Source organism: Crocodylus siamensis, chromosome 5 (genome assembly GCF_052110815.1).
Source record: "Crocodylus siamensis isolate JL-2025a chromosome 5, ASM5211081v1, whole genome shotgun sequence".
NCBI lineage: Eukaryota > Metazoa > Chordata > Crocodylia > Crocodylidae > Crocodylus > Crocodylus siamensis.
This window is the reverse complement of record NC_143399.1, coordinates 28,947,505-28,960,898: the sequence shown is the minus strand read 5'-3', so window position 1 is coordinate 28,960,898 and position 13,394 is coordinate 28,947,505. Positions and strand designations below refer to the sequence as shown.

The 13,394-nt window shown below is 46.6% G+C and overlaps 1 protein-coding gene and 1 long non-coding RNA gene across 2 annotated transcripts in view; one reads left to right on the top strand and one right to left on the bottom strand.

Moving 5' to 3' along the window:
- The first annotated feature begins 522 nt into the window (after window positions 1–522).
- Window positions 523–13,371, top strand: LOC149863655 (uncharacterized). Its single transcript, XR_016442507.1, has 3 exons — window positions 523–578; window positions 985–1,197; window positions 13,168–13,371. It is a non-coding gene; the product is annotated as an uncharacterized LOC149863655 (long non-coding RNA).
- The window catches only part of CLCA2 (chloride channel accessory 2), a 30,155-nt gene continuing 25,384 nt past the window's right edge, over window positions 8,624–13,394 (bottom strand). Inside the window, exons 13-14 of the mRNA XM_090048430.1 lie at window positions 11,480–11,719; window positions 8,624–9,575 (exon numbers count right to left, since the gene is read on the bottom strand). Of these exons, the coding sequence (XP_089904556.1) occupies window positions 9,163–9,575; window positions 11,480–11,719 (653 nt within the window). The 3' untranslated portion in view covers window positions 8,624–9,162. The remainder of the gene's footprint in view (window positions 9,576–11,479; window positions 11,720–13,394) is intronic.

Here is a 13,394-nt window from a genome sequence, read left to right as displayed (position 1 = left end):
AAAAACACAAAACCCATTCTAGGCCAACACCCTGTCCAGTGATTGTGACGCTCCTTCCTGAGAGGTGTTTATACAGTATGATACAAGATGCAGGTATCTCTGGACACTATTTTATATTTGATTCATCACTGACACCCATACTAACCTTCCTAGTCTAGTTGCCTATAAACTCCTTTAGATTAGTTGTCTCCTGAAGCTGCTGAGGAAAAGGAAAATAGAATACTTAAGAGAAATGCAGAAAATCAGCCAAAGTCAAGAGAAAAAGAAAGGGGGCTGGAAACCCTGCTCAGTCCTGAGAAGGAGAAAACTTCTGAATAAGTTCAGAAAAGCATGTGAGGGAGAGAAGGAGCCTGCAGGCTCCGGGGCTCCCCACCCAAGTGGGAACCCACGAGTCACGTGCTCAGAGGCCCAAGATGTGTGTCCCAGGTGTGTGGGAAAGGGAGGTGCTGGTACTCTCGGGGCCGGCATAAAAAAGAGGCCGGGGACGACCAGGAGGGAGGTGGAACCGGAAGAAGGCGGCGACGGAGCTGAAGCCGGCCGGAGCACGTTGCAGCAGATGCGAGCGGCTTTCAATCGCGGTAGGAGCCTTTGGGGAAAGGGAAAGCCCCAGCGGGGCTTTTGAGTCCAGGCAGCTATCCCTGCGGGGCTTCGGACTGTTGTTTTGCCCGGCCGAGAACGGCTGGGACTCGTCAGGAGCCGAGCACCTTATAAACTCTAGTATAAGGGCAATCTCTGACGGTGGCTACCGTAGTCCCTGTAATAGGGCTCACTCTTGAGCTGTGTCCCTATCCATGACTAAGGGAGGTCGACTAAACCTTCACAGGGGGCACTTGGGGAGCCAAAGAGGGGGTTCAAACCCCACGGGGGGGCAAGTTTTGTATCGGGGATGACTGCAGATGGCAGGAGTAGCTGCTCCGATCGAGAGAACTGTCGTGAGCACAGCGCCGGTTTTGATTTGCATCTTTCTTTTGTGGACTGCCTGAGTGATGGACGGATCTGTGGACGGACCAGATGGTCAGCCACCACCCGGTGGAACGGGTGAGGGTGTAGGGGTGGCAGAGCCCTCATCAACGCGGGACCCGCGGGATGCTGAGGAGTCTCATATTTGGACAACACACGCCGGACCATCAGAACCAACTCTATTAACATCAAAGTCATGGCAGGAAAGGCAAGCGCGTGTAAAATGCCCAACCACAGGTGAGCGGAGCCTTGGCACCCGGTAAGCGGCCCGCACGCTGGTAGGCGGTCGAGGCCTTACCCTGACAAAGCACATAATGATGAATGTTCAGACAGCTGATCAGTTTAAAAGCAAAACAGTTTCTGATGATAACTAAATGAAGTAGAGTTTATGTTAAACAGTGGGATCTGAATGCTAGGAGGGCAGTCCCACCTGAGTGCTGGAGCTCTTGTCTTGTCTTGTTTCCAATGATACTTCTCCTACCATGTCTATCATCTGACTGCCAAGTGAGCAATCTTCTCTGCACTAACCAGTTTAGTGCAGCACTGGCCATAGGACAATATTCTCTACCTAGAGAATGTATTAGTGCACCCAGGATAAAATGAAGCCAAATATACTACCTCCAGAAGGTAACGCATACAGAGAGAGCACACTGTACCTCAGTATAACACACCCATAATACATACAGGGCCCGTATAGACGTCTGTAGTGTGGGAATGAGCTGCTGGTGTTTTTCCTTCCCCTGGGATGCTGCCCATCACTGCCTTGTGGGAATGGTCTGATATGGAAGACCCATACACTCATTCATATAAGTCAGTGATGTCAAATACTAAAGAAATCCCAAACATCTGACCATTAACAAACAGAGGTTGTCTAGGAGAGAGAATATCACTGCTTCTGATGGATCACTCTGCAATGTGCCCATGTACCTGTTTATGGTCCACTGCAGAGCTTATGCCAGCCTCTTCCCAAAATTTTATTTCACTATCCATTGTGAAGAAAAAATAGAGCCCTGCATTCAGTAATATTATTTATTGAGTAACACCCAAGGCTTGGGAGTTCTGTTCCTCCTAAAGCCAGATCAAATTGTTATCTGAACTTAAAAATGGCATTCAGCCCAATGTAAAAAGTAATCTTTTTGCAACACAACACCGACAGCTATCTGTATAAAACCTGATAAGTTCCATTTGCTATTGCACTTTAAAATAAAAGTATGACTTGTCCTAGGATTTAGATGTGAACTTTGTATATTGGCTTATATTGGTTTCCCTGTGTGTCGGTTAGCTATATCTTTATCAGTAATCTAAACTGACTTTTCAAATGCTCTTAGGATTTGTCTACATGTTCATTAATATGCCATAATTACAGTGCACTAAGTTTTAGTACCTGTAATCACAGGTACTAACTTAAATGCGCTGTTATCAGTGCTACCATGCATTAGCACTGGTACACACTTTTTAAGTGATGCTGTTGCACAGAAGACTAATTCTACTGTGCATTAGCACACTAGCATGGTTTTTTCATGCTGCACCAATGTGCAGTAGAATTAGTCTACTGCGCCATTAGCATCTTGTATAGATGTGCCCACAAAGTCTGGTTATGTAAATGGGACCAAATAACTTAAAGTAATTGTTGTTGTCCTGATCACACAAGGACATGGCACTCTCTTAGGAAAGAAATCCAGGAAAAAGAATTTACTAAGGTTATATAACTTTCTTCTGTGCTTCCATTTCCAACTTTTCATTTCCATATTATTTTCCCCACTTCTTCTCCTTCCCCATCCATACTACCTGCAGGCACAGTAGGAGTTAGAAAACTTTTTCAAGCATTCTTGCACTCTGGTCTGGATTCTCAGGTTTTTAAAAGGTAACCTACCTGTTTCTCTTGACCCCTTTGCCATAGGCAGAGGGGAAAAAAAATAATTGTGGGGGCTGAGTGCATGCATGCATGTGTGCCCCCCAACAAGTCTGTGGGGAAAAGGGTGGAGGGAAGGGAAAGGGCTGTGGAGGCGCGGGATGGAGGCAGGCAGATTGAGGCCCCAGTGGCAAAGGAGGGAGCGAGGCACAGGCAAGAGCAGGGGCTGGGGTCAGTGGGGCCCCAGCCAGGCTGAGTAGTGGGACAAGTTGAGGCCCAGGGTGCATGTGCCCCTGATCTATGCATGGGACAAAGGCAGCTGCTGCTGTGCGCTGCGCTTTGAGACCTACCCCAAGAGCTGCACAATGCCATGTGCATCCCAATGCCAAGCAGGCAGGGATTGCAATGCAGCTGCAGGAGGGAGCATAAATGTTCCTACTTTAAGGCTACTTTAAAAATGTTTTTGTTAGCACAGTATTGTTACTGGTTAAATAACTTAGATAAAAACAGTACCGAGAAATACTCAAAACTAAGGGTCTTGGCACAAATGACCTTAAACACCGCAAAGGCATTTAATGTGAGAGTAGTCAATTAGTTAAGGGGTATTAAATGGCCATAAGTCCCTCTAAATGTTTTAAAGATAACCCACTCAAAGAGGTGTTTATCTTGGAAATGTTTTACCCATGCCATTCCAGGGTATTGTCTGAATGGGCACGGGAGGTAAAATGCTTTATATTCATTCCTCCCAGGGTACATAGCTCCCAGCTGCTCACTCCTTCCTTCCCTCTAAAACTGTAATGGTTTCCTCTCTTTTTCCTGCTGAGAGCAAGAGGGAGGTGAGGGAGGGAATGGGGCTAGAGCTGGGGCTAGGGCCAGGGCAGGCGCTGCATAGCTGGAGCAGGGCGTGAGATGGAGCTACCAGTGGCATGTCTGGGGGGTGCCTGGCATGGGGAGGGGGTGGCGACTTCTGCCACTGCACGCATTCCAGGAGGCATGGGGGGGGGGGGGTGCCCCTGGATCTGTGTGGGGCAAGAGTGGGCTGCCACTGCAGGCTGGACCAAGCCAGGCTCTTCCTGGAGAGGGGTTGGGCTGCGTTGTACTCAGGGTGGGTGGCATTGGGAGGGGGGCTACAGTGAATTTTGGGGTGGCTGCAGCCCCCCCTATAGCCCCTTTCCCAGCACTGCTGCTGCTTGCCCCAAGCGCTGCAGGGCCCAGCCCCCGCTCCCATGAGGAAGAGCCCAGCACAGCCCCGGCCCCAGCCCACAGGAGCAGCCCACCCTCTTCCCCGTGCAGATCCAGGGGCACATGCTCCCCATGCTTCCTGGGGTGGGTAGCAGCAGGAGCCACACCTCCAGACAAGCCATTCATGGCTTAGTCCCATGCCTCTCTCCAGATGTGTAGCACCTGCCCCTCCCCCAGCTCCATTCCTTCCTTCACCGCTGCATGTGCACCCCTACATACCCCTGTTACAAATGCCAAAGGCCAGGGCCAAGCTGCCTCGTGGCCCTACCACTGGCCCACATTTGGGGGTTTAAATGGTGGAGAATGCAGCCAGGGGCAAATATGGGGTGCCTTAAAACCTTAGTTCCCACTGTCTTATGCGTTACCCTTCATTTAAAAAAAGGCAAAGCAAAGCATACTCCAACAAAAAAAACCCTTGGCAAAAACCAAGGGAAAAAAGTGTGACAAAATACATCTTGGTGCCACATTAAAAGAAAAGCAAAATAAATAAATAAATAAATACAATTTTGCTTTAGAGCAAAAAATATATATAGCAACCTTAAAAAAAAGTTGTAACTTAATTTCGAAAAGTGTCTAAAATGGTTAAGTAAAATACCTTCTATTGCTGGTCCCATAAAAATCAGTAGCAAAAAAAAAAAAAATTAACCCCTGTGCTAAAAACTGCAAATGTTTGTACAAAAGTAAAGCTTAAAAAGCCTAATAACCAAGCTGCTTTGCAAAAACTGTTAAGGTGTTAGTGCAAAACAAAACATGTAAGCAGTGTGGTATGTTTGCTCTGTGTATGTCTTGCACAGCAAAAAAACCCTGCTAAAAGTGTACCTGCAATCTCATTGGTAAAGGAGGTAAAAAATGGTTTTTTTTACCTCCCCTCACTCTCCAAACATTGTGTGTAAAAAAAGATTTAAGTGTTAACAGTTTATTAAAGCAAACAAAAATAGTTCTAAAAACTCAGTGTCAGCTATTAAGGCTCTTAGTGTAATTAATAAAGTTAATCAAAACAAGTTAACAAAGGCATTTCTTAAACCACAGGCAAAAAAAAAAATTTAAATGTGGCAAAATACAGGCGTATATTTTAAATAAAAAAAAATCAAACTTTCCTCCCACCCACAAAGGCAATATAAATATTTACTAAAGGTTAAAATAAACTATCTACTATAAGTTATAATAAATGGTTTAAATTAAAAAATAATAGTATAAATATTTAATATGTATAGCTTCCTGATTTTTGGTCTGTTTTAAAACATCAAGGAAAATATGTTAGACAAATACACTTTTTGCCTATTGCTTTTAATCTTTTATATTTTCATAAGGTCTGCATTGCCTTAAGAAACTCCATTTTCTATTGCTCTGTAGCTTAACAGAAGTGCTCAAACTTTTACTCTTTGTATGCTGTATGTGGTTTAAAAAAAAAAAAAAAGGGTAAAATTATGTCTGTGAAAAAGAAAAACATCAGCTGGCAACTGGCTTAAAAAATACAAACAAGTAAAAAACCAAACAAAAAATCCACCCAAAACAGCAAAAGAAAAATGGCAATCAATCTTCAAAAAGCCCACAGTAATAACCCAGCAAAAGCCAAAAAACCCTGGGTAAATTAACAAGGCTATAAAAAAAAAAAATAAAAAAAAAAAAAAAAAAAGGGGGGGGGGGGGACAAAATATATCAATTTTGGGTGTTATTCTGCATGTCATCCTAAAGCATCGGTTTGCCTAATGGGAAGAATCGGCAAAAGCCCCATCAACTTGGCTGGCTACTAAGTTTATCCAAGCACTGATAAAACTGGCAACGTATACCAATGCACAACAAAAATTGGAGTATAAATATGGTGTGTGTATGTGTGCATATTAAGCACTTAATCAAGAAATGCAGCATCTTGCCTTATCCTCCCTTATAAGCAGGGATCCGGGTTTTCCATTTCCCATGGAAAAACAAAGAAAACCACAGATTTCCCATTTTTATCAGCGAAAATGCGGGTTTTCCCTTTTAGAAGAGAAACCCATGAATTTCCCCCTTTGCAAAGAGCTTTGCAGGCTAGCAGAGTTCTAGCCTACAAGAGCTGTTTGCAAAAGGGGCAGAGAAACCCTCAACCCTGCCTGGAGGTGAAGGGAGAGGGGGAAGGTGGGGGCCAACACTCGTACTTACCGGAGGCTGCTTCAGGCTCACTCTTCTTGCTGTAGGTAAGTGGGGCTTGATGGTTGCAGGGAAGGGCAGTGGGGGGAAGCTTGGTAGGGGCTGAGGGAATGGGGAGGTTTGCAGCCAGCTTGGCACTTTGGCCGGGATGGGGTTTGTAGCCGACCTGCTCCTGGCCAGACTGCTTGGCTGGCTGCAAATCTCTGCCACTCCTGGCCAGCTGCAAACTGGAGTGCCTGGCAGACTGCAAACCTCCCCTCTCCCTCATCCCCCAGACAGCTTGGGCACTCCAGCTGGGAGCGGGGGAGGTTTCCAGCCTCCCTGCTTCCTGAGTCCCCAGCCGGCTTGGGCACTCTCCAGCCAGGCACTCTGGCCAGGAGAGGGTTTGCATCCTGCCCACTCCCAGCTAGAGTGTTTAGCCGCCTGCAAACCCCATTGCTCCCAGCCAGCAGCAAACCCCGCCTCCTGGCCAGACTGCCCAGCTGGGGAGTGTTTCAGCTGGCTGGGGGCTGAGGGAGTGGGAAGGTTTGCAGATGGCCTGCCACTCTGGCCAGGAGGAGTGGGGGGCAATTTGCAGCCTCCCCCACTTCCTCAACCCCCAGCCAGCTTGGGCACTCTCTGGTCAGGAGGAGAGGTTTGCAGCTAGTCAGGATCTCTGGCTGGGACTGGAGAGACTGCAAACCCTCCCTCCCCCAGCTGCAGTTCATGGCCAGCTTCAAAGCCTGGGTCACAAATGCTGCACTCCCTGCGCTGCTGCCCCACCTCCCCCCCAGGCCCTCCGGAGCACAGCATGTGTGACTGGTGCAACAGGGCACAGTGGAGCCATGCATGAAAGCTGCCTGCCTCTGCAAGCTCTGTGCTGCCCTGGCCATACTTTCTCTGTGTGCATGGGGACAGCACATACCTGCCCTGCCCCCACCCCTCAGACAGATCTGGGGGGCACAGGTCCCCCCTGTGGTGGGCCAGTAGGGGGTGCTACTGTGCTGACCCACCTACCTCACTGCACCCGACCACCTTCCAGGCTCTGAGTGCCTCCCTGGGGGTGCCTCATGTCTGGCTGACCTCCTTCCTGGAGCACACCCATTAGCCTGGGAGTATAGCTGCCAACACCCAGGGACTGGCCTGATCCTGGCACTGTGCCCCCTGAAAAACACAGACTTAACAGCCCTCAAGGGTACTTGACTCACTTCAAGAACTTGGGGTGCTTCCCTCAATCTGAAGCACAAATAGTGGTCTCCCTTAGTTAGCCAAACCAAGGGGAACCCAAGGTGTGCCAGGGGGTGGGCAAAATACAGCCCACGAGGCCATTCTATCAGGCCTGTGGGGCCCCTAAAAAATTTAGAAAATTAATATTTCTCTTTCTTTGGCTCCTGTCAAAAATGACAGGAACCAGGGGCAGTAGGACCCAGGGGAAGCCCAGCGGGCTCCCACAACAGCAGGGCCCATCCAGCCCCACCCCTCCAGCAGGGGCTTCTGGCCTGGGACCACGTGGCTGTTCCGGCGCAGGAAGCTCAGGTAAGGGGCAGTAGGGGGGGTGGGAGAAGGACAGGGAAGGAGTCTGGGGAAAAGCAGCCCCTCCCCTGCCCCATGGCCGGTCGTCCCTGCTTCAGTCACTCACAACCCATGCGAGACTGTCCTGAGCAGGCACAGGCAGCCTCAGGCAGGGTGCTGGCCATGGGGTGGGCAAAGGGCCACTCTTCCTACACTCAGCACCAGCTTGTAACCCAGCCCTGCTGCCAGCCTGGGCCCCGCGATGGCTCCGGGCTCGCCGGTCAGGGCTGCACACGGCGGCAGCAGCAGCTGTAGCCCCCCCCACTTGCCACGCCGGGCAGTGTTTGCTGCTGCTGCCCACCCACAGCTCATGCGCTGGGCAGCAGAGGTGGCAGTGGCAAACACTGCCCCATAGCCCTGGCAGCTGGGGGGCAGGGGCAGAGACTGTGGGTGGGGGGCAAGGGGCACAAACAGGGATGGTGGGCTGTGGGGGGCTGCTCCCCACCTCCCCCTGCTGCTTCAGGCCAGGGCCTGGGCTGTTCCCCACCTGCCCCCATGGCTTTGGGCCAGGGCTCACTACCACAGCAGCAGTGGTGACAGTGGCTGTGGTGGGGTGCAGCCACTGGTAAACCCCCTGTCCCCATGTCACTCCCCTCCCTCCCCTGTTCCCTGCCACCTCCCCTCCCTGCTGGCTGTTGGAGGGGGGTGCGCTGGACCCTGGCTCCAAGAAGCAGACTTGGGGGGGCAAGGCAGCCTCACTCTGCCTCCAAGAAGCAGGGGAAGGGGGTGAGGCCAGGGGAACTGGCCTCGCCCCCCTCCCCTCTGGCCCCTCAGTCTGCACTGTCATGGCGGTGCTCCACTGCCTGTCTCTGTCTGTGTAGAACAACCTGACTGGTTGCTGAGACAGCCAATCAGAGTGCAAATAAAGCATTATGGACAGACTCAGACTTTTATAATATTAGAATTTTTGGCAGCACATAGTTAGCACCTGTTATTAAAACTACTGAACTATTTCTTTAGAAGTAATCAAATCTTTATCTTTGTGTGTGCCTGTTTCAGATACTCAGCTGAGCCATTTGAAGTGTCATCATGATGGCCAAAATGGCTGAATGACAGAGTTATTGTATGTCAGTTTTTGCACGTGAAATTAAGATCTTGCTCACTTTAGTTACAGCTTTTTATCATATTGTAAACACAGAATAGGTAAACATAGCATAAAGTTTTATTAGCTTGTGTTATGGATGTACATATGCATTATTTGCTGTACATATGTACATGCAATGAAGTTTGTATATGATCCAGCCATTCAAGGGTATGTTACATGCAGTCTGATACTGCTTCTAAATTGCTGTAATTTTATACAGAACTGCATAGATGACTTTCCATTTATTTTTACGTAGCCATTTTCAGTGGTAGCACATTTTATTTTTGCATATCACTTTCAAGCAAACACATGCTAAAAAATAACTAGAAGAAACTTTCATTTTAAGTCACAGTAACTTTGTTGCAGGTTCTCTAATAGACATTTTCTTCTTTATCTTTAAAACAGACAAGGTCACACCTGTAATAAGACAAACTGTTGCTAATAGGCCAAATAATATCAAGATTATAGTTGAGACACTATACTTATTATTAGCAGTTAGCAAGTCCATTGGGGGAACAAACATTACTGCTTGTGCTATATTAGATATAGCAGAGTGCAGAGAGGCTTTGTCAACGGCACGCACAGCCAAATAAATTATTGTGGTGTTTCTTGTTGCAAAAGCTGCTGGTTTAAATGAAAATATTTCCTTGTAACCTGCATACTGAGGAGTCAGGCTGGAGGTATTCACAACAGTAGCCTCATCAAAGTTGTCTCTTAATTCCAGAGGACTTTCACTTGTTCGTATTTCATAAGTTGCAGCTGAAAATGGAAATATGTTAAAACAGATTTTGCAGCATACAGGCAGCACCTCCCATCAAAGATATTGATCTGTTTCCTTACAAGTAATCAAGTCATTACTCTCATGGCTGCCTTTCTCAGCTACGTGCTTCAGTCATTTGAAGTGTAAAGATAGCATATAGGACAGACTCTTAATAACATATTTACTAATATACCACATGCACATTTCCCCATAAATCAGCCCTCCAAAATTAGGGTGCATAACTTAAGTGGGGCATTTCTGTGAACATTCGAATTTCTGTACTGAAATTCCAAGGAGGAATAAAATGGTGGCTTTCATTCTGTGGTCTGCGGGCCCCTAAGGGTCTGTATACTATGTCTCAGAGGCTGTGAAAGATAACTATGATCAATGAAAAGTATGTGAATACCCATACTTACAATTAAAAGGGCTCCACACTTCCATTCAAAATTTCCAAAGGGGACCGCACCTTCATTTGAAAATTGTTAGGGGTCCACAAATGGAAAAAAAAGGTTGAGAACCATTGAAACAAAAGCATGGAGATGCTATAATGGATGCCATGTTTCTCTCCCTGGTGGCCCAAGTGGGAAAGGGTAGAGTTCACTGTTCAGGGTCAGAGCTATGGTGTTAAGCTGCTACCAAATCAACAGCAGCTGTAAGCGGGTTAAAACTGTAACTTCTGCTGATGCTGCACTTGACGCTGACTCTACAGCAGGGGTGGGCAAAATACGGCCCAGGGGCCAGTTCTGGCTCACTAGACCATTCTATCCGGCCCATGAGGCCTCTAAAAAAATTAGAAAATTCATATTTATTTGCTCCTAGCTGCCTGTTAAAGATGAGAGGAGCAAGGGGCAGTAGGACCCAGAGGAAGCTAGTGGCAAGACCTAGCAGCAAGACCTGCCCAGCCCTGCTCTTCCCCCGCCCCCAGCAGAAACCCCTGCCTACAAGAGTTTCCGGCCTAGGACCATGGGGCTGTTCCTGTTTCCCTGCACTGGAAAGGGAAACACGTCCCTCAACAGTTTGCCAAAACTCAGTAAGTGGCCCATCACCTGAAACAATTGCCTGCCCCTGCTCTACAGTCAGGTCTCTGGAAAAAACTTTTTTTTCTTCATTCTGCCTTCCCAAAACAAGATGTGTTGCTTATTTGGGGCACGTGGTATATGAGAAAATACAGCGGTTACTCAGATAAACTGAGAACCAGTAAACTTGATTCCACTGCTCAAGTCACAGATTAAAAACTTTGAAATTAATAGATACTGGCATCTTATTATCAACTTAGCCAAAGCTTCCCAGCTCTGTGACTTCCCTGAACTTGGCCTAGTCATTTTACTGCATAGACCTCTTCATTCTGAGCCAACAGCTTTCTCTTTTTATTTCCACACTTTTCACTTGCACTTAGAGAGCACCTGACTCCCTTCTGGATGGGCAAGAAGACTTTAGAACTAGCAAAGGTTAATCTTCCCATCAAAACTGTGAACACCGTTGCTGCAATTCTTTCAAAATGTGTCTGAAATCAAACCCAAACTGAGAGTTAAATTCACTGAAACTTATGGCAAAACCAGATTTCATCCCAGGTCATGTGTAATGAAATATGTTTCAGACTGTCTGATGAGGTCAATCTGCAAAACTCATTTATAATTAATAAAAAGGTAGTTCATTATGCTATTTTATTTAGTTCAAAGGACTAGAAATATTGAATCAGATTTTCAAAGACTGTCTTTACTTGCTGACGACACAAAACTTGGAAGCACATTGTCTATATAGGAAAATCAGTGCTGGTATTTACAAAGGCACTCTTTACATACATAAAATGGTAAATTTTGAGCCCAGGCCCAGGGAATAGCTAACCTGCTCTACTGCAATTTAATTTCACTGAAAAGAGCAGTAAATAAACCACAAAACCTACCTTGTCCCTGGTCAAGATCATTCCCTGGTGCTGTCCATGATAAAATGACCTTATCATCTTCTGTTTTGGCACTAAGATCAGTAATTTTACAGGGTGGAAACACATCAGTATCAGGGCCCATTGGTACTTCAGACACTGTAAAGTAACCTCCTGAGATGGTTCTACTGAAGCCTCCTACTTTGATTTGAATATCATCGTTACTCGTAACTGAGGGTCTTGGTCCATTCATCTGGATCGTACCTAAAACCCATGCACAAACATACAAAAATAAACAAAAAAACCTGGATTTGGGTTGAACTTTATATATTACAGAATTCTGCAGATAAACAAAACCCAGTTCTGACCTCACTTATATTGCAATAAATCCAGAATTAAGCTCTTAAATTGAACCTTATGGAGTTAAGAGACCAGAATTACTCGCAGCATGGTGTCTATTTCTCTACATCTTTGAGAACGATGAATTAATATGAATGAAAATAATATCAAAGGGAAGAAAGTGGGACTTAAAAATACTGAAAGGAGTTTTACCTTTGCTTAAACCTTCTTTAAGATGAAGATTGATTATAATTACAGTGTGATTATTGCTAGACATAAGAGGCAGAACTTCCAAAACCTGATCTTTTTACAGACATAACTTAAACTCTTCTGGGAATGAACTATCTTCATTCCCACCTAGATTATATAATTGTTTGATTATATAATTGTTTAAACAACTATTTAAGCAATGTTGCTTGATTTAATAGTTGTTTAAAACCTACTTTTAAAAATGTTTTAGTTAGCACAGTATTGTTACTCGTTAAACGGAGCATAACTTAGATAAAAACAGTACCTTAGAAACACTCAAAACTAAGGGCCTTGGCACAAGTTACCTTAAACACCACAAAGGCATTTAAAATGTGAGTAGTCAATTAATTAAGGGGTATTAAATGGTTGATCTTGGAAATGTTTTACCCATGCCATTCCAGGGTATTGTCTGAATGGGCACGGGAGGTAAAATGCTTTATTTTCATTCCTCCCAGGGTGCACAGCTCCCAGCCACTCTACCCCTTCCTACCCTCCAAAACTCTGATGGTCCCCCCTCTTTCTCCCATTGAGAACAACTGCTCTGGGCTTAGTTGCAGAGAGACCATGGAACCAGGGAGGCCTGCTTCCTCCAGCTGCATAATCTGGCTTCAGGAAGCTCAGTTTTAGCCTGAGTACAAAGCCTTGCAGAGGTTGATTCTCAGGGGCTCTGTGCTTTGGCTGAGTCCCTGCTGCTCTACTCTGAGCAGGGAACAGCGTCCCAAAGAAGCAGGCCCCCTGAGGCTCTGTGCTCAGGCAGAAACTGATGCAGCTGCTCCAAGAGCAGCTTAACCCCTGGGGGAACCAAGAGCTGGGGAAAGCATCTTTTCCAACTCCATGGTCTCACCATCTGGGCCAAGGCAGCTCCTCACTCTCAGTCATCCCAGCTGTTCCTAAGACCACTCTCCCCTCTAACCCAATCCTAATTCACTGAGACACATTCAAAATGTTACTCCTTTAAATAGTTTTTTTCTCACTTCTTTCTCTTTATTTTGCCCTGCCCCCCAAACAGTTTTTCAAGTTTTCTCTCCTCCCACCCTCTGCTCTGGCTGGGCTCCTGCTGGATGTGGAGGACTGACCCCATGCTGGTTTCTTTGTCTCCCACCACCTCTCCCTTCCTCTCTCAGCACAGGGGTGGAGCAGAGTCTGGGCCATGACATATGACATCAGAACATTCCACAGATGTCTGATGTTCCACAAGTAACCTGTGCCAAGACACGCCTGCGAAGATCCCTTAACCAAACTACCATTGCTGTAATGCCCTCTACTGGAACTTGTGAGTGAACGTGATGTAACTGTTTCTTCACATATAAACACTGGAATTTTACATGGCTCACCCCACGTTGCTCTGTCG